This window comes from Piliocolobus tephrosceles, chromosome 13, assembly GCF_002776525.5.
Source record: "Piliocolobus tephrosceles isolate RC106 chromosome 13, ASM277652v3, whole genome shotgun sequence".
Classification (NCBI taxonomy): domain Eukaryota; kingdom Metazoa; phylum Chordata; class Mammalia; order Primates; family Cercopithecidae; genus Piliocolobus; species Piliocolobus tephrosceles.
In genome coordinates, this window is record NC_045446.1 from 92,458,093 (window position 1) to 92,476,821 (window position 18,729).

Below are 18,729 nucleotides of genomic sequence, written 5' to 3' on the forward strand. Positions count from 1 at the left end.
ATTTTAGCTATGAATATTCACAAAAAGCCTTCAATATCATTGTCTGTAGAAGAAAACTAACAGGAATAAAGAAAAACATCTGGATAACATATAAATAAAAGCACCCTGAAGACCCTGTGACCATTTAAAAATATTACACGCAGAATTCTGAAAGAAAAACTGCAGTTTGTTTGCCATTTGCTTTGTGAAATGGACATCTAAGATGTTTCCCAATAAACATTTGAAAAGAAACAGAAGACCCAAAAGACAAACTTAGGTCTTTCATTTCGGACTAGGCTAAGTGGAAGAGGACTTGGTTTATACCAGAGAAAATTTAATATGGAGCTGTTAGGAAAGCTCCCCACCGAGGTGAATCCATTCATCCTCAGTAGCCTATCTAGTGCTTTCAAAGGTCTCTGCCCACAAAGAGTCATCACTGAGGTTAATAGGGTAATGCACAGAATTCATCAGGAAGTGAACTCTGTTTTGCTACCTCATGATCCTCAAGGCAGTACTTCAACCACACTTTGTCCAAAACTGTTATTCAATGAGTCATGTTTGCACTCAGTTACTCGGAAGCCAAATGAGTAGTAATGTTATAAATTATTCCTGCTCAAAGTTCTTGTGTCATATGAGGATAAGTGCTCTATGTTATGACACAATCACCCCTTCTTGTCCTTTAGAGAGACTGTATCTTTCCAAAATACATAATAATTTTATATCTGAGAGCCAAGAGTTTTCTTTTTGAGACAGGGTCTTGGTCTGTCACCCAGGCAGGTGCGATGGCACAATCTCAGCTCACTGCAACTTCTGACCCCTGGGCTCAAGTGGTCCTCCCACCTCAGGCTCCCAAGTAGCTGGGACTACTGGCATGTGCCACCGTGCCAAGATAATTTTCTGTGTTTTTAGTAGAGACGGGGTCTCACCATCTTGCTCAGGCTGGTCTCAAACTCCTGAGCTCAAGTGATCCATCCACCTTAGCCTCCCAAAGTATTAGGACTACAGGTGTGAGCCAGTATGCCTGGCCTAAGAGCCAAGAGTTCTGTAAGTCAACAAAAAATTATGATTTATAAGAATTAATTTTTGGAGACAGGGGATAAACATAGTATTTTTTAATTATTTGATTTAATTTGACATTTGGAAGATAAAAATTTCAGGTCATTGATTATTAATTCTTGTGATATTATAGCTCATCAGATTTTTAGCTATCTCAAGGGATATATACAAATTCTCCAAAATACCACAAAACAAAATGAACTCTAATGACTTCAAAAACAACAAATATAGAGCCCCTGTAGAGTGCCACGGACTACGTTGTATATTTTGATTCATATATTTAAGCCTCTAAATATCCTTAGGAGATAAAAACTGCCATTATTCCATTTTTAGAAAGGAAGACACTGAGACAGAGAATGAGGATGAGGGAATTTGGTCAACATCACACAGTTGAAAATGGAAGATCTGGAGTTTGAATCCATGAGCCAGACCTGAGAGCATATGCTTTATTGCTTTCAGTGAATTCGTTGACTAGCGAAGTGTCTTCTATATGCACAATTCTGGGCTAGTGCTGGACATGAGGAGGACATCTGGCTGGTTGCGTGCAGCACTGAATGTCCTCAGGCTGGTGCTTCATTGTCATGTGGTCCCTGACACAGTTGCTAGAATGCATGACCTCCATGGATCACCACACTACTTTGATCTTGTTTTTTTTTTTTTTTTTTTTTTTTTAATGTAGCAGCTTTATTGAGATATAGTTAACATATAATTCACTCATGTAAAGTGTACAGTTTAATGGCTTTGAATATATTCACAGAGTTGTACAACCATCATCATTGTCAGTTTTAGAAGATTTTCATTATTCCGAAAAAAAGAACCTCATACCCATTCGTAGTCACTCCTTATAAGCCCCTCTCCCAATTACTGACAAGCACCGGTCTGCTTTTTGTCTCCATAGATTTTTTTATTATGAACATTTCATATAAATAGAATCATACAATATGTGAACTTTTCTGTCTGGCTTCTTTCATTTAGCATGATGTTTTCAAGCTTCATCCATGTTATAGTACGTGTTAGGTCTTCATTTCTGTTTATTGTCAAATAACATTCTATTGTCTGAATTTGCCACATTTTATGTATTCATTCATTACTCAATGGACATTTTTCTACTCTTTGGCTATTATAAATAATGATGCTATGAACATTTGTGTGCAAATTTGTGTAGACATGTTTTAATTTCTCATAGGTATACACTTAGGAGTGATATTGCTGTGTCATAGGGTAAGTCTACGTTAAACATTTTAAGAAATTGCTAGCCTGTTTTCCTCCTTGCTTATTGACAGTAAGAAGTCCTTCTTAGCAGTTTTTGCAAAAGTGACTTTTTTCCTCTATAGAAGCACCTCCTCTATAGAAGGCAAGGATGCCAGACCTTGTCTTCAACAAATATTCAACATCTGGTGGACTGTAAGTGGCCACTTTCAGTAACAGAAACCAAATGGAAAATGTAGAATAATCTTGAGTAACTACCCCAACCCTTCTTAATGTTAGGTCTTTTAAGTGACTGTATGAAAGAAATTTAATAAATGATGGTAACAATAGTAGCATCTGTTAAACACTGTAGATGTATCAGGAAGTCTATGAAGTATTAGAAATATTTTATCATTCAATTTTAGAACCACTAAAATATTTTAGAATCTTTACATTCTAGAGAGTAAGATTAAAGCAAAATTATAAGAATGACAGAGCCATAGTCTTAACTATACTGATCACTAGGTAGCGGAAAAAGGTTTAGCTTGAAGTAAGAAAAACTAAAACAAAAAGATGAACTTCCCTGAATGGAAGACTATTCAAAAGACACTCACTTAGCTGGGTCACTGAGGCTGTTTTCAGGAAGCAGGAAGTAGAATGAGTTACTGTTATCTTTTTCTGGATCTGTGTACTTATGATGCTATCTTATGATTTAATTTTTCTATAGGTACACAGGATGTGTGGGTGGCCAAATAAAGTATTACAGAAGCTAGTAAATATTAACAGAAAAAAGAAAAGAGGAACTGTTCTATTAAAACATTTTATTAGCTTTTGTTAAAAAATTTTCCAGTTGCAAAGTGCCCATCTCTTGCCTACTACGAAAATTTGTTTGAATAGGTTTATCCACCTAAGCCTACATCAGAGACCAGTGAGTAGACACAAAGTTAAACACACAAGAAACAACTCTTATGCAGTATTTTGTTGTGATGTCTTTTAAGTAAAAATTGGGAAATTTATATTTATTATAACAAATGATGGCCAAATGATAGCCACAAAAGCCATTGCTTGCAAATAATTATAATTCATATGGTAATGACATTTCCTGTGAAAAGAATTACAATATATGTCATGGGATCCACCACTAGTCTTCCTTCTGGAAATAAAAATCAAACTGATTAATTTGCTTCAGTATATTAGGTAAGAAAAAAATAATGGTGTCTAACTGCAGAGGGCGTTGTGTTGATTCGGATTTTGTATAGAGGTGTCCATATAGAAACTTTCTAATGTGGATTCTGATTATACAACTATGAAAAAATTTGGAGGTATTATTATTCTCAATGAATTCTAATTTGATTTGAAGGCCATGGGAAGAATCCCTATCCTACATTCTGCTTTAGTCCTTAAGATCCAGTTAGAAGCTGCTTGCAGTCGTCCTCATTGCTTGGGAAGACTAGGCTTTTCTATTTAGCAACCAATCCAGGAACTAGATTTCACCACACTAACCACATCTTCCTTCTCTGTGTCATACTTGTATGTTTTTGGTCCTGAAAAGAAGTAAATGTAGCCTAAAAGAGACAAAGTTGAAATTGTGGTTACTGAAGATGACCAGCACATATATAAATGGAAGGATTTGTCATTGTCACTTTCTTAAGGTGTCACCAAAGAGGAATTGTGAATTTGTCAGATGGCAGTTAGCTTGTCTTCTGTCTTCATGCCCTAGAACCTGACTCCTCAACTTCTCAGTCATTTCTGAGCTTTCTCCTTGTTCCAGCTAGGGTAAGGCCTTCTCGTTGGGGTCATCCAATGTGTTATGCTCAGTTATGTGCTGTGCTTCTGCTCAGGCTGTTCTCCTCCAGGAAGCCCCTCCCCTTCTCTTTGCCTAGTTAAGCCTCTGGCCAATCTTCAAAACCCATCTGAAGTCTCACTATAAAATTTCCAATGACTGCTGCCGATTCTGATCTTTTAATTCTCAGATCAGCTCTTGCAATTCTTGTGAGGTCTACTACATGACTCAATACTAAATTATAGATGGTCTGTTTTCCAGTCATTTCATCTGTGTTGGGTGAACCATTCTGTGAGAGCAGAGGCCACGTCTGGAATCGTCTTTGCACTTCTGAACAGTGTCCAGCCCTGTGCTGTTTTTTCAGGAAGAGTGTGCTGACTGATTCAGAAGATTCAATTAAATTTATTTGACAAAGTTCTATTCAACTTTCCTAGCTATATGTTAAATTGCAGGAATTGGATGATGGAGTGGGAAAAAGCACTGAGAAGCTTGGGAATTTTTTTTTTTTTTTTTGAGACAGGGTATCACTCTGTTGCCCAGGCTAGAGTTCAGCGGTACAATCACAGTTCACTGCAGCCTCAACCTCCTGAGCTCAAGTAATCCTCCCATCTCAGCATCCTGAGTAGCTGGGACTACAGGTGTGTGCCATTATTCCCAGCTAACTTTTTCGTAGAGACAGAGTTTTGCCATATTGCTCAGGCTGGTCTTGAATTCCTGGGCTGAATCGATCTTGCCACCTCACCCTCCCAAAGTGCTGGGATTACAGGTGTGAGCCACTGCCCCCGGCCAAGACTATGTGTACTTTAAAGATAGAAAAGGTAATCTTGACCCAGGTAGACTTTATGATCTAGCTGACGAATCGATTGAAGCTATACTTTAAAAACTTTCCATTAGGTGGTCAACATGGTGAAACCCCATCTACTAAAAATACAAAATTAGCTGGACGTGATGATGTGCACCTGTAGTCCCAGCTACTTGGGAGGTTGAGGCAGAAGAATCGCTTTAACCTGGGAGGCAGAGGTTGCAGTGAGCAGAGATTGCGCCAATGCACTCCAGCCTGGCCACAGAGCGAGACTCCATCTCAAAACACACACACACACACACACACACACACACACACACACACACACACACTTTCCATTAGGAGAAAGAGAACTACAATACCAGAACTTTTATAGTTACTCTTTCTAGTGGATAATCTGTTTAGATAAATTTGTGAAAGGACCTAAGACCAAATATAAGAATCAATGACTCCCACTTGGAAATCCACTTTCTGTTGTGTTAAAGCAGAGCCCGGACTTCTTATGATAGTTTTCATGAAGAAAGCTTTCAGTGGAAACACTCACCATTTAATTCTACAGCAGCATCGATTTGGCCACTTACTCCTGAAAATTCTTCTTCAATATTCTTTGGATAGTCTTTTTCCATTTTCCTTTTCCGTTCATCGTAGCTAGAAAAAGTATTATTTCATAAATAATATTACTAAGAGGTTTTTACTGGTTGTAAATGACACTATACTGATCAGGCATATGCACACTTATAAATTATTTAGGTTTCTCTCTCTGTCATATACGCATACACATGCACTTATGTTATTTATTTTTTCTTTGTTGTGTTTTTGTTTCTTTCGAGATGCGGTCTCACTCTGTTGCCCAGACTGAAGCGCAGTGGTGCCATCATGGCTCACCACTGCCTTGACTTTCCAAGCTCAAGTGATCCTCCTGTCTCAGCCTCCTGAGTAACTGGGAATACAGGCATGTACCACCACACCCTGGATAATTTTTATTTTTTATAGAGACAAGGTCTTGCCATGCTGCCCAGGCTGGTCTCAAACTCCTGGTCTCAAGCAATCCTCCCACGTCAGCCTCCCAAAGTGCTGGGATTACAGGAATAAACCACTGGTCCTGGCCCTTGTTGTTGTTTAGATTGGGCTCTTAAAATACCTAAAAGAGATTATAGACCTTTATCACTATGCTCACATGTCCCTAAGATTCTGGTACCACAAGTTTGGAAGTCACTTGCTTAAAGCAGTCTCCAGAAAATTTCCACATACATTGTTTAGAATTCTTCATTCTACATATTATAGCAACATGTTCTGTTAACTCAAAAAAACCTTGCCATTTGAAAGGAACTCTCTATATTTTTTATTGCCTTATTTATTGTTGTAATCAGTTCTCTCTCTATCAATTCCTTGGTTCATCAAACAATTGAAAGCCTTTCATAGGGGCTTTTATTCATGTACTTATGCTATGTATCCATGCAGAAAGGGTTGAACAAATAATGCACATTGAACAAATAAACAAATGTGTGAACAATAAGTAAATAAGAACCAAGTAAATATGTAATAATTGAACTTCTGCCTTTTAAACCAATTTACTTGAATTTCATTGCTTTTGTTTCCTGGAAAGCTTATATGACTGACTGAATAGTAGACCTGATTTCTTTTTCTGGATCAGCAACCAGCATTCAATGATAACTCTGAAGATTGATTAATACATCTCTTTGTGATCTAAATTACTCATTGTTAAAAAAGACTGTGACCGTGTGAGTCAGCATGACTTGTATGAGAATCAGACTTCATTTAAAGTTTGAGAAAGTCCCTTCTTCATTAGCACAGAGTTCCAAATGGAGACACTCCCAGGTGGACATCCCACTCCTTTCCCACCAAAAGGTCAGACAATTTCTCCCAGTGCCTGGGCTACTGAGAAATTTCCTGTGGCAGCAGATCCCACCCACCGTCTCTTGAAATGTGCCTTTTGTGTGGCTATGACTACACAGGCCAGGGACAACTCTAGTGATGTTGAGCCAGAGGCAAACATTGAAAAAGACATACTCAGGCTGAAACTAAGTGTAAGTCTGAGCTGCTCTACAGAATGTCTGGAGCTAGGGGTGGAAGCTAACTGTCCCAGCATATTATCCATATTAACTATAACAATTAATATTTCATGTGGACCTTATGTGTAGACATTATGCAGTGGCCTGCATAACAAACACAAGGTTACCTACTTTTCATTTCACTAAGTGAGAACATTACCATTTAACCTTGATTACCTTGATTACCACCTGTTTTCATAATCCTTTCACAAAGAAAAAGAAACGTTAACACCAAAAAGGCAGAAAGGACATAAACTCAGAATAAAAGATGGTTTTCGCCAATAATCTGTTTCTATGCTGACATAGACTGCAACTCCCTGATTTATAATACTGTGTGGTTCTTATTTAGCTGTGAACTGGTGAGAACTTTGTGACGATCTAGCCCTTTGTTTCTGGACAGATATTTAAGGCTTCCTGTTACAGTCCAAAGAGCTCAACATGTACAGTCTGATGGTACTGGGTTTGAATTTCTGACTCTGTTACCTGCTGACTCCGTGATCAGAACGTACTTTGAGCTCTGAACCCTGGTTTTTCTCATCTGGAAAACAGTGGTCATGAGGGTAAGAGACAATTTACACACACACACACGCACACACACACCACACACACACACACGTGGCATATGTAGCACCAAGAGCAGGTCCAAGCCAGCCGACTTTATCGTTTATTTTGGCCCCAAGAACAATTAACTCTGACTTGTCAATATAAGGTTGAGTGAACTTCATGGTTTGATCTGGGATCCTAAGTCATTAAGGAGTTTAATCTTTAAACTTACTTTACAAGGTAATATTTGCGGTGGTAGGCAAGGTTGAGAAGGGGTGAAAAAGGAGGGCTAAAAAATGTGGGAGGCAGTCTGGAGAGGCAAGTCAGAGAGGGGATTAAGATGAAGTAGGTCTGCTGATGTGGTGAGGATTTTGCTGAGAGAGTAACAGAAAAGGAGATTATATGATAGGATGAAGATCATGGGCATTTTGACTAACAACAAATAAATGATGAAGAGAATTAAAGAATGAACATATGTGGTGGTTGGGAAGGCCCACTGAACTTGGATTCAGAGGACACGAAATGCAGCTTCAGATGGACCACTGTAGCTACATGATCTTCAGTGAATCATGTAACCTCTCAGAGACACAATGTTCAATGGAAATGAAAGAAATACCTACTTCTCAAGATTGTTGCAAAGGTAGATGGGACAATGAGAGAATATGAGAAAATGCTCAGCATGATTCCTGGCACATAGTGAGCCAGTCATCAAGAAATAGTAACTGAATTTCAATATTAAGGAAATAAATACAATTTTTATTGAGAATCAACTATATCTTGAGTATCTGCTAAAAATCATTGCATATATCCTCTCATCACTGAGGTCTTATTTGTGAAACCTAAATACCAAACTAGAAATAGTGATCTGAATTATGTTTACTTCCTTTGTGGGCATTTGTTATATCATTTAATATTGATTCAAGGTATTTACATTTAATATATATTAAATAAATCATTGCCTATGACAAATATGTGATGTAGTTTTTCAAATATGTTGTCTTACTCTCCACATTTGTATTCTAAGGACTCAGTCTGTTTTGATAAAGTGCCTGCATTTTTGTTTAACCTCATCTGTATGCTTAGAACTTAGATTTGTTAGGTATTTTTGGTGTTTTGATTGTGCTGATTTCAGTCATATGTCAAGGGCATAACTGACTCCATTCTACCCTCTTAGAAGCATTAAATGGGGATCTGAGTTTGCTAAAGGATGCTTAAACAGAATGCAAGAAAGGGCGGCAAAAAGGGGAATTTACTGATAACATTTCTGAAATGGTTTCAGGGAGTTTTGTCAAGGTGACCTTTCCAGTGTGGGTCAGGAGGGACAGTGAAATAGAAATCTGAAATTCCACTTTGAAGTTAATGATTTCAGCCAGACATCACATGACTTTCATGAATGAAGTGGCCTTTGTGATCTATACTAGAGAAGGGCAGGTAGGAGAGTGATCTGGAACGAAGAGAAGGCAGGAGAGGAGGAAGCTGCCATGTACAATCCCAGATGAGAGTCAGGAAACAGGACCCCATGAGGAAAATGATTGTGAGGAGATTCTGGAACAAATAATTTGTAACAACATAGAAAAATATGTATCCTACAATATTAAGTAGAAGAATGTCAGGACACAAAATTGCATACATAGTTACTTAGAAATGGGGAAAACTGCCAGGAAAAAAATAGAAGAAAGTCATTAAATGAGGATCAAAAGATGTTGCAGGTGTTGGCCATTGAAGAATTTCTTTCCCTTTCATATATTCTGTGTTTTCTGTAACAAACATCACGTGCTGCCCTTGTACTCCATCTTCCTGGGCAGGCTTATATCCTCACATGGCCTCAGTCACCACCTGATTACATGATGAATTCCAAGCTTATCTTTCCAGCCTGAGTGCTCTTGAGTTCAAGACCTGTATGTCCAAATCTCTTTTTGATATTTTTCTTCTCATTTCTCACCAGCATGTCAAACTCCATATGTACAAAATGAAACTGCTTCTTGTTCCCCTAAATCTGCTTCATTTCTTAAGTTTACTGTCTTGATAAATGCCAAAATTGAAAACCCATTTGTTAAGGAAATTACCCCCAACTAGTCAGTCACCCAGACCTATGTTTTCTACCATTTGAAGAACAATCAAGTCTACCCCAGCTCCCAAACTCATCATCTTTGGTAGAATTCTTGCAATAGTTCTCACTCTTATTTAAACAATTCAGTGGTTTTTTTAGTGCACAGTCATTTGCCATATATTGACATTTCAGGAAATGACAGACCATGTACATGATAGGGGTCCCGTAAGATTATAACACTGTATTTTTACTATACCATTTCTATGTTTAGATACACAAATACTTACCATTGTATTACAATTGCCTACAGTATTCAGTACAGTATCATGCTGAATAGGTCTGTAGGAGCTATAGGAGCAATAGGGTTTATCATATGGCCTAAGTGGGTAGTAAGCAATACCATCTAGGTTTGTGTAAGTACACTCTGTGATGTTCGCTGATTGACCAAATCACCTAATGACACATTCCTCAGATCACAGCCCCACTGTTAAGCAAGTGATGTATGACTATAGTCACAGAATTGTGCTACCATCAACACAATCAATTTTAGAATGTTGCCATCACCCGCCCCTACAAAAACCTTATTCCTTTTCACTATAAGTCCCCATATCCCACACCCCCATCCCTCTATCTCAACCACACCTAGACAATCACTATCTACTTTCTGTCTGTTTAAACTTGCCTATTATGGACATTTTATATAATATGCAGATTTTCATGACTGACGTCTTTCATTTAGTATAATGCTCTCAAGATTCATCCATGTTGTACCGTGTACCAGCACTTCATTCATTTTTGTGGGCAAATAATATTCCATTGTATGAATTTATCACATTTCATATATCCATTCAATACTTGATGGAGATTTGGGTTGTTTCCAGCATTTGTCTATTATGAATAATGCTGCTATGAACATTTGTATACAGCTATTACGTGGACTTACGTTTTTACTTCTCTTGGGTATATCCTCAAGAGAAAGTGGAATTCTGGGTCAAATGATAATTCTAATTTCTACTTTTTGAGGAGAAGGAGACTGCTTTCCAAAGTGACTATACTAATTTGCATTTCTGCTACCAATATATGAGGGTTCTGATTTCTCCATATTCTCACCAACACTTATTATTATCTGACTTTTTGACAATGCATTCTAGTAGGTGTGAAGAAGTATTTCACTGTGGGTTTCATTTGCATTTGTCTCATGACTATTGATGTTGAGCATCTTTTCATGTGCTTACTGGCCATTTGTATATCTTTGTTGGAGAAATGTCTATTTAGATCTTTTGCCCATATTTTAACTGAGTTATTTTTGTTATTAATTGAATAGTCCTTTATATATTCTAGACACAAGTTCTTTATCAGATACATGACTTACAAACATTTCTTCCCATTCCCTGGGTTGTCTTTTTACTTTGTTGATAGTGTGCTGTGAAGTAGAAAAGTTTTTAATTTTGAGTAAGCCCAACTTGTCCATTTTTTCTTTTTGCTTATGCTTTTGGTGTTGTATCTGAGCATTCATTGCTAAATCCAAGCTCATGGAGATTTATCTTTATATTTTCCTTTAAGAGTTATGTCATATTAGCTCATATATTTAAGGAATTTGATCAATTTTGAGTTAATTTTTGTATATGTTGTGAGGTAGGGGTCTAAGTCCATTCTTTTGCATGTGGCTCTCCACTCCTTCCAGCACCATTTGTTGAAGATACCATTTTTCTCCATTGAATGACTTTATATATTTGTCAAAAATCAGCTGCCCATAGATACATGCTTTTATTTCTGAACTCTAAACTTTATTCCACTAACATATATGGCTATCCTTATGCTAATATCACAGTCTTAGTTACTGTTTCTTTGCAGTAATTTTTGAAATTGGGAAGTACAAATCCTCCAACTTTGTTCTTTTTAAAGATATTTTGGCTATTCTAGGCCCGTGAGTTTTGAGTTTCAAGAAAAACTTATCAATTTCTACAAAGAAACTAGTGGTATTCTGATAGAGATTGTGTTGATTGATACAGATCAATTTGGGGACTACTATCATCTTAAAAATATCCTGATTCATGAACATGAGATATCACTCCCTTTAGATCTTGCTTAATTTCTTTCAACAATGTTTTGTAGTTTTCAGACTACAAAACGAAATTTTCCATTTCTTTTGTTAAATTTATTTCTAAGTATTTGACTCTTTTTGATGCTATTCTTGTTGAGGTGTATAAAAATGCAATTGATTAAAACATTGAACTCATTCCTTTCAACCTTTCTGAACTCATTTATTATTTCTAAAAGTTTTTTTAGGGTATTCTCTAGGGTTTTTCTATTTGAACGATAATACTATATGCAAAAAGAAATAGTTTTACTTTCTTTCCTATCCGGATAATTTTTATTTCATTTATTCTTGTTTAATTCTCTTGTTTAGGTCCTCCAGTACAATGTGAATGAAGAGATGAGAGCAGAAATTTTTGTCTTGTTTTTGATTTTAGGAGAAATGCATCCAGTCTTTCACCACTGACTATGCCATCAGCTATGGGTTTTCATAGATGCTCTTTATTGATTTGAGAAGAGATTTTTTTATTCCTAGGTTTTTAATGTTTTTTATTATGAAATAATGTTGAATTTTGCCAAATGCTTTTACTGCATCTATTGAGATGATTATATGATTTTTGTTTTTATTCTATTGATATGGTACATTACATTAATTGATTTTTGGATATTTAACCAATCTCGAATTCCTGTGACAAATCCCACTTGGTCTTAGTGTATAATTCTTTTTATATATTGCTGGATTTAGTTTGTTAGTGTTTTTGGAGGATTTTTGTAGCCATATTTATAATAGATATTGGTCTGAAGCTTTATTTTCTTGTGATGTTTCTGTCTGGTTTTGGTATAAGGATAATGTTGACTTCAGTGAGTTAGGTAGTGTTTTCTTCTTTTCTATGTTTTGGAAAAGTCTGTGAAAAACTGATATTAATTAATTCTGTTCTCTTCTAAGGTTTGGAGGAGTTTGTAAAAAAATGATATTAATTCTCCTTTAAATGTATTGGTAGAATTTACCAGTGAGTGCTTCTGGGCCTGGGCTTTTCTCTGTGGATAGTTTTTGATTACTACTTTAATCTCTTTTCTTATTGTAGATATATGCAGACTGTGTATTTCTTTTTGACTCGGTTTCACTAGATTGTATCTTCTTAGGAATTTGTCCATTTCATTTAAGTTACCTAATTTATTGGTATACAATCGTTCGCAGTATTCCTTTATGACCCTTTTTATTTCTGTAAGGTGGGTAGTAATGTCTCCTCTTTTATTTCTGATTTTAGTAATTTAAATTTTTTCTTTTGGCCGGGCGCGGTGGCTCACTGCCTGTAATCCCAGCACTATGGGAGGCTGAGGCGTGCGGATCACAAGGTCAGGAGATTGAGACCATTCTGGCTAACACAGTGAAACCCCGTCTCTACTAAAAAATACAAAAAAAATTAGCCAGGCATGGGGGTGGGTGCCTGTAGTCTCAGCTACTCGGGAGGCTGAGACAGGAGAATGGTGTGAACCCAGGAGGTGCAGCTTGCAGTGAGTGAGCCGAGATCGCGCCACTGCACTCCAGCCCCGGGGGGAAAAGCAAGACTCTGCCTCAAAAAAATAATTTTTTTTTCTTTTTTATTTGGTCAATCTAGTAGAAAGTTTGTCACTTTTGTTTATTTTCTCAAAGAACCAACCTTCAATTTTGTTGGTTTTCTCAAATTGTTTATCATCTATTTTATTTATTTTTATTTTATTTTATTTATTTGCATTATAATGTTTATATTTCCTTCTTTCTTCTTGCTTTAGGTTTAATATGTTCTTGATTTTCCATTGCCTCAAAGTGGAAGGTGAAGTTATTGATTTGAGATTTTTCTCCTTTTTAAATATAGGCATTTATAGCTATAAATTTTCCTCTGAGTTCTGCTTTCATAAGTTCTGGTATGTTATGCATCCCATAAGTTCTGGTATGTTGTATTTTAATTTTCATTTATTTCTAAGTACTTTCTAATTTCCCTTGTGATTTCTTCTTTGACTTATTGGTTGTTTAATAGTGTGTTGTTTAATTTCCACATATTTGTTAGTTTTCTAGTTTTCTTTCTAGTACTGATTTCTGGCTTTATTCTATTGTGATCAGACGAGATACTTGTATGACTTAAGTTGTTTTAAATTTGTTGAGACTTGTGTGGTGGCCTAACATATAATCTATTCTGGGGAATGTTCCATGTTCACTTGAAAAGAATGTGTATTCTGCTCTTTTTGGGTATAGCATTCTATAGATATATGTTAGGTTTAGTTGGTTTATAGTACTGTTCAAGTCTTTTATTCTTTGTTGATCTCTCTAGTTGTCCTATCCATTATTGAAAGTGGGGTATTGAAATCTTTATTATTGTTTCATTATTGAGTTATCCCTTCATTGCTGTCAATTACTGCTTCATACATTTTTGGGGCCCTGTGTTAGATGCACATATGTTTATAATTATGTCTTCATGGTATATTGACTTTTTGTCATTATAAAATGTCCTTCTTTATTGCTAGTAGCATTTTTTATTTCAAAGTCTGTTTTGCCTGATAATAGTATAGCCATTCAAGCTTTCTTATAGTTGATATTTGCATGACATATTTTTTCCATTCTTTTACTTTCAATCTATTTGTATCTTTGAACCTAAAATGTATCTCCTGTAGACAGCATATAGTTGGGTCTTGTTTTTTACAATCCAATCTGGCAGTCTTTGCCATTTGATTAGATTGTTTAATCTATTCACATTTAAAGTCATTGATAAAGTTGGATTTATGCTTGCCATTTTACTTTTTGTTTTCTATATAACTCATGTCTTTTTGGTTCCTCTATTCATCCTCACTGTTTTCTTTTGCATTAGTAAAAATTTTCTAATGTAACATTTTAATTTCTTTTATAATTGTTTAACTATATTTTCCTAAGTGATTTCCTTAGTGATTGATGTAGGGTTTGCCATATACATCTTAACTTACAAAAATCTTAAGACTTATACTAAATTAATTCCAATGAGATATAGAAACATTACTCCTATATAACTCTATTTCTCTCCCCTTCCTTCTGTGTTATTATTATTATACATATTATATAGATATACATCTGAAGCCCCAAATTAATTGTTATAATTATTATTTTATATAATTTAATGTCTTCTAAAGAAGCTGAGAAAGAGAGGATGTATATATTTGCAGCTTTTGTTATATTAATTGTCTTATTTGCCATTTGTGGTTCTGTTCTTTTGTTCCTGTGAAATTTAGTTACCATCTAGTGTCATTTTTTTTTAAGTCAAATACAGTTTTGCTCCCACCTACTTCCTTCATGTTATTGATAAATGTATTTCTTTCTACATGTTATAGCCTTAATAATACAATTATGCAATAATATGCACATTGTTTAATATAATTGATTTTCCATTTTTAAATTAAGAGAATAAAGAAGAAGAAATGTGCATTTATGCTGTCTTTTACATAATTACACTTACTGATGCTCTCAGGATATTTGTGGGGGTTTGAATTGCTATCTAGGCTCACTTGCTTTCAGCCTAAAGAACTTTCTTTAGTATCTCTGGTTAGGCAAACTGCAAGTAACAAATTCTCTCAGTTTTTGTTTCTCTGGGAATGCCTTCATTTCTCCTTCATTTTTGAAAGATAACTCTGGTGGATGTAAGATTCTTGGTTGAGTTTTTTCTTTGAGAACTTTGAGTATGCTTTCCACTGCCTTTTGGCCTAACTAGTTTTTCTGGTTTCAAGTCTCATTTCCCTCTAAATCACTCACATTGCTGGCAGAGTGTTATTTTTATAACATGAATCTTACTGAGTTTCTCCCTTGTCAAAAATATTTAACATGTCCCTCTTCTCTGCAGAATAAACACTGATCTCCCTAGAAAGGCATTGACCCTACCTGATCTGTACCCTGGTTTCCTTGGGCCACCGTTTTGATTTTAGTCTATATTCTAGTCATACTGAACTGCTCAAGGTTTTCCCCATGCTCACATGCTATTTTGTGCATCAGTGCCTTTGCTTTAACCGCTTTCTCTGCCTGGAAGCCACCCACCTGCACCTCAGCCTCTGTCTGGGAAACTCCTACACAACTCTCAAAATGGAGCTCAGCCATCACTTCCTCTAAGAATTGTTTCCTGATAATTTTGCTAAGTTGGCCATATCCTCTTTGTTTTGACCCACTGATCTCCTTGAAGTCTTGAATCAGGGCACTTTTGGCACTGGGATTTCTGTTAGTTATTTATCTATATATTTACCCTCAACTGTAAGACCTGTTCACCCAACATCAACTGAATGCTTATTATGTGACAGGCATTTCACATATTTCTCTTTCAATGCCATAATTCTAGGAAGTGTACAGTAGTTCTACCCCTATTTTGCAGATGATGAAACTAAGACAGAAAGGTGATCCAAATTGCCAGATGATTGTTGGCAGAGTTAAGGTGAACACTAGGACTCTTTTACTTCTGCCCATTCTACACCTTCTCTTGAATGTCACTAGTACACAGGCTGACACATTATACATCTAATAAATGTAGGTTGAATGTGGTAGTTTAGTCATAAATATTTTAAAATTTAAAACATGAAGAAACAAGATTTTTGAACCCTATTTCATCTTACTTCTTTTTGTTACTTATTATTTATTTATTTATTTATGGTGACTATAAAATCCTCAAATAAAAACATCTATTTCTAGTATTTCTGAGGCATTCAGGAAGGAGAGAATGTGGAAGACATATTCTACTTTGCAGCAATGATGTCCTGAGTCTGACTATATAGAAAGAGTGATTCAGGGTAGAGGGGCAATATGATTGAAAAGTGGTAGGACCCGCAGATTTGCAAGTCACTTTGCATAAAATTCAGAAATCATTGACTATCTTGAAGAATTATGGAGGTGGTGACACCCCCTTCCCCCAGAAATCCCTTGATGTAGCTACTGCTCTGCTACTGGTAGGCAAGGAGGAACATCTAAAAGAAGAAATTAGCCATAGGAAGTGGAAATAATGTAAAAAATGAAAAACTGATGGAACCATTAGGGCCTGCTAGAAAGAGAAAAGGAAGGAATAAAAGTAAGGGGAAGTGGTTCTAGCTGGCAAAGTTTAACCAGTATGTCATTTGCTGATGTAGCATGTAATGGCATCAACATAGTAGAGCCTCCTATTTGGATTTGACATTGTGGTCCTCTGTGTGCTGCTCCCCTGTAAGTAACTACCACACAGAGACATGGGTTCTCCCTTTTAGAGTCTAATCCAACCTGGCCCCAAGCCAACCTTCAATCCTCTGTGGAGGAAGTTCCTCGGTCATTTCCTCATGGCATTTCATTCACTAAAACTGGGTCCAAACTCTGAGAGTTCTTGGAGAATTTCCAGAGACTTTTCTTCCCTTGGCACATTCCTCTGTCACAGAGTGAACTAGCATGAGGGGCAAGGAAGAACCTGATAAATGTCTAAGATGAATAAGATCTAACACACTTTCAGTGGATGTCAATGTAGTGAAATTCTTATTCCATAACTTGAGGCTTGGGACCTTCCATATTTTTGAGTGTGGCCATGTGTGCTTACCTACAAAACTTCATTTGTCTCCTTTGTCCTTTCTTTGCAGTTGCATCCTTCTACAGTAGGGACGTAATGACTAAAGCTCCCCTGGCAACCACGAGTCATGAGGCAACCATGAGAATGGAAGTATGTGTTAAGAATAGCAGAGCAAAATGTTTAAGGGAACTTGGGTCCCTGGTGATCACCAGTCAGCCATACCAAACTGTCAGACTTTTTATGTATATGAGAAAAACAAACCCTCATGTGTTTAAGCCACAATTATTTTGGGGTTTCTGATACTAATGGCTAAATTAAATTTCAAACCAATAGAGGACTTCACATGACAATAAGATGTCACACATATGAAGCCCTGTAAAGCATACTGTGCAGAATTCAGGGGTGTTTATGAATAGGGCCAGTACAATAGCTTTCTCTAAACTTTTGAGCTATAGGTCAGGGTTGTCTTACTCCTTGGTGCAAACACCAGTGTGTGAGTTGGAGTGTGTAAAGTAGAAGACTCCCATTGCTGATGGGAGTGTCTATGTTTTGCCAAAAGCAGCAATTTCAGTCCAATGTTTGGGGCCTTCAGTATTTAAAAAGGAAATTCCCTTTGATGAGATTTTTGACTGAATCGCTGCTCAGAGAAATATTGAGGTTTAAGCAATTTGCTAAGCATCACAAGTTGTTAAGAAATTATTTGTTCATTACCATATAAGTTCCTACTGCTGCTGAAGAATAACTCTTTTTGAGCACCTACTTTGTGCAGACACTGCTAGGTGTCTGTGTCTGCATGCATTGTATCACTTAACACTCTCCCTAACCTGGGAAGGTTAGAAGTGCCTACCATGGTTTCCTTTCTTAACCAGAAAAATGAGCTTGTTAACATTTTAATTAATGCTCTAGACCAACTTTTTGGTGAATCTATTTATCTAGATTATGAAAGACTTCTCCTTAGTAGATACAGAGGGCCAGTTAGAAAGGTACAGTATGATTTTCTCTGGGGGCAATAAGCATCACCAAAATCAGAGCGCCTTGACCTCCCCATCCTAAAACTTACAGAGAATTTTGAACCTCTGCCCACATCTCTTAACTTAGCTGTTAAGCTTCAATCCAGCCTGACTGAAGGTATATGCTTTACTGCAGGTGCTGGTGGGTGGTAGATTAGACCAAAGATCAGGTGATAAATGGGCAAGAGAGACAATGGGAGAGTGGTTAATTCGCCCATGGAGAATCACACTGTGAATACCCTTTAAAATGTTAACTGAATAATCCTAACATAAACGCCCTCATACTCCAACACACATGCTTCTCTTGATTTTATTCTCTGAAAATTCACCAGGGGAATTGGATTTCTCAATACCTATCTTCCTGTATATGTGCTCTGTGACTACAGCCACCTTATCTTAAAGAAAGACTTTAGAGAATCATATTCTGTCCTGCAGATATTAGGGCCTCAATAAGTGAATTCTTGTCATCATGTTTTAAAAAGGAAGGTCTGAGAGAAAAATAGCTGGCCTAGTGGTTTAAACACTGGTCTGGAAGTGACAGCTCATGACACCACATGACACTGAGCAATGCTTCTATGGCTCTCAGTGGCCCAGAAGAGTCAGCAGAGTCCATATTTGTTTGCAATTCTTTCTTTATACAAGAAATTTGCTTTCTTATGAAATATATGTGTGCCTCACTTATATTATTTTCTCAACTCC

The 18,729-nt window shown here is 36.6% G+C and overlaps 1 protein-coding gene across 1 annotated transcript in view; it reads right to left on the reverse strand.

Annotated features, from left to right (window-relative positions):
• Positions 1-3,199: 3,199 nt before the first annotated feature.
• MMP20 (matrix metallopeptidase 20) overlaps positions 3,200-18,729 on the reverse strand; it is a 48,147-nt gene continuing 32,617 nt past the window's right edge. Inside the window, exons 9-10 of the mRNA XM_023208012.3 lie at positions 5,353-5,456; positions 3,200-3,788 (exon numbers count right to left, since the gene is read on the reverse strand). Coding sequence (XP_023063780.1) covers positions 3,688-3,788; positions 5,353-5,456 — 205 coding nt within the window. The 3' untranslated portion in view covers positions 3,200-3,687. The remainder of the gene's footprint in view (positions 3,789-5,352; positions 5,457-18,729) is intronic.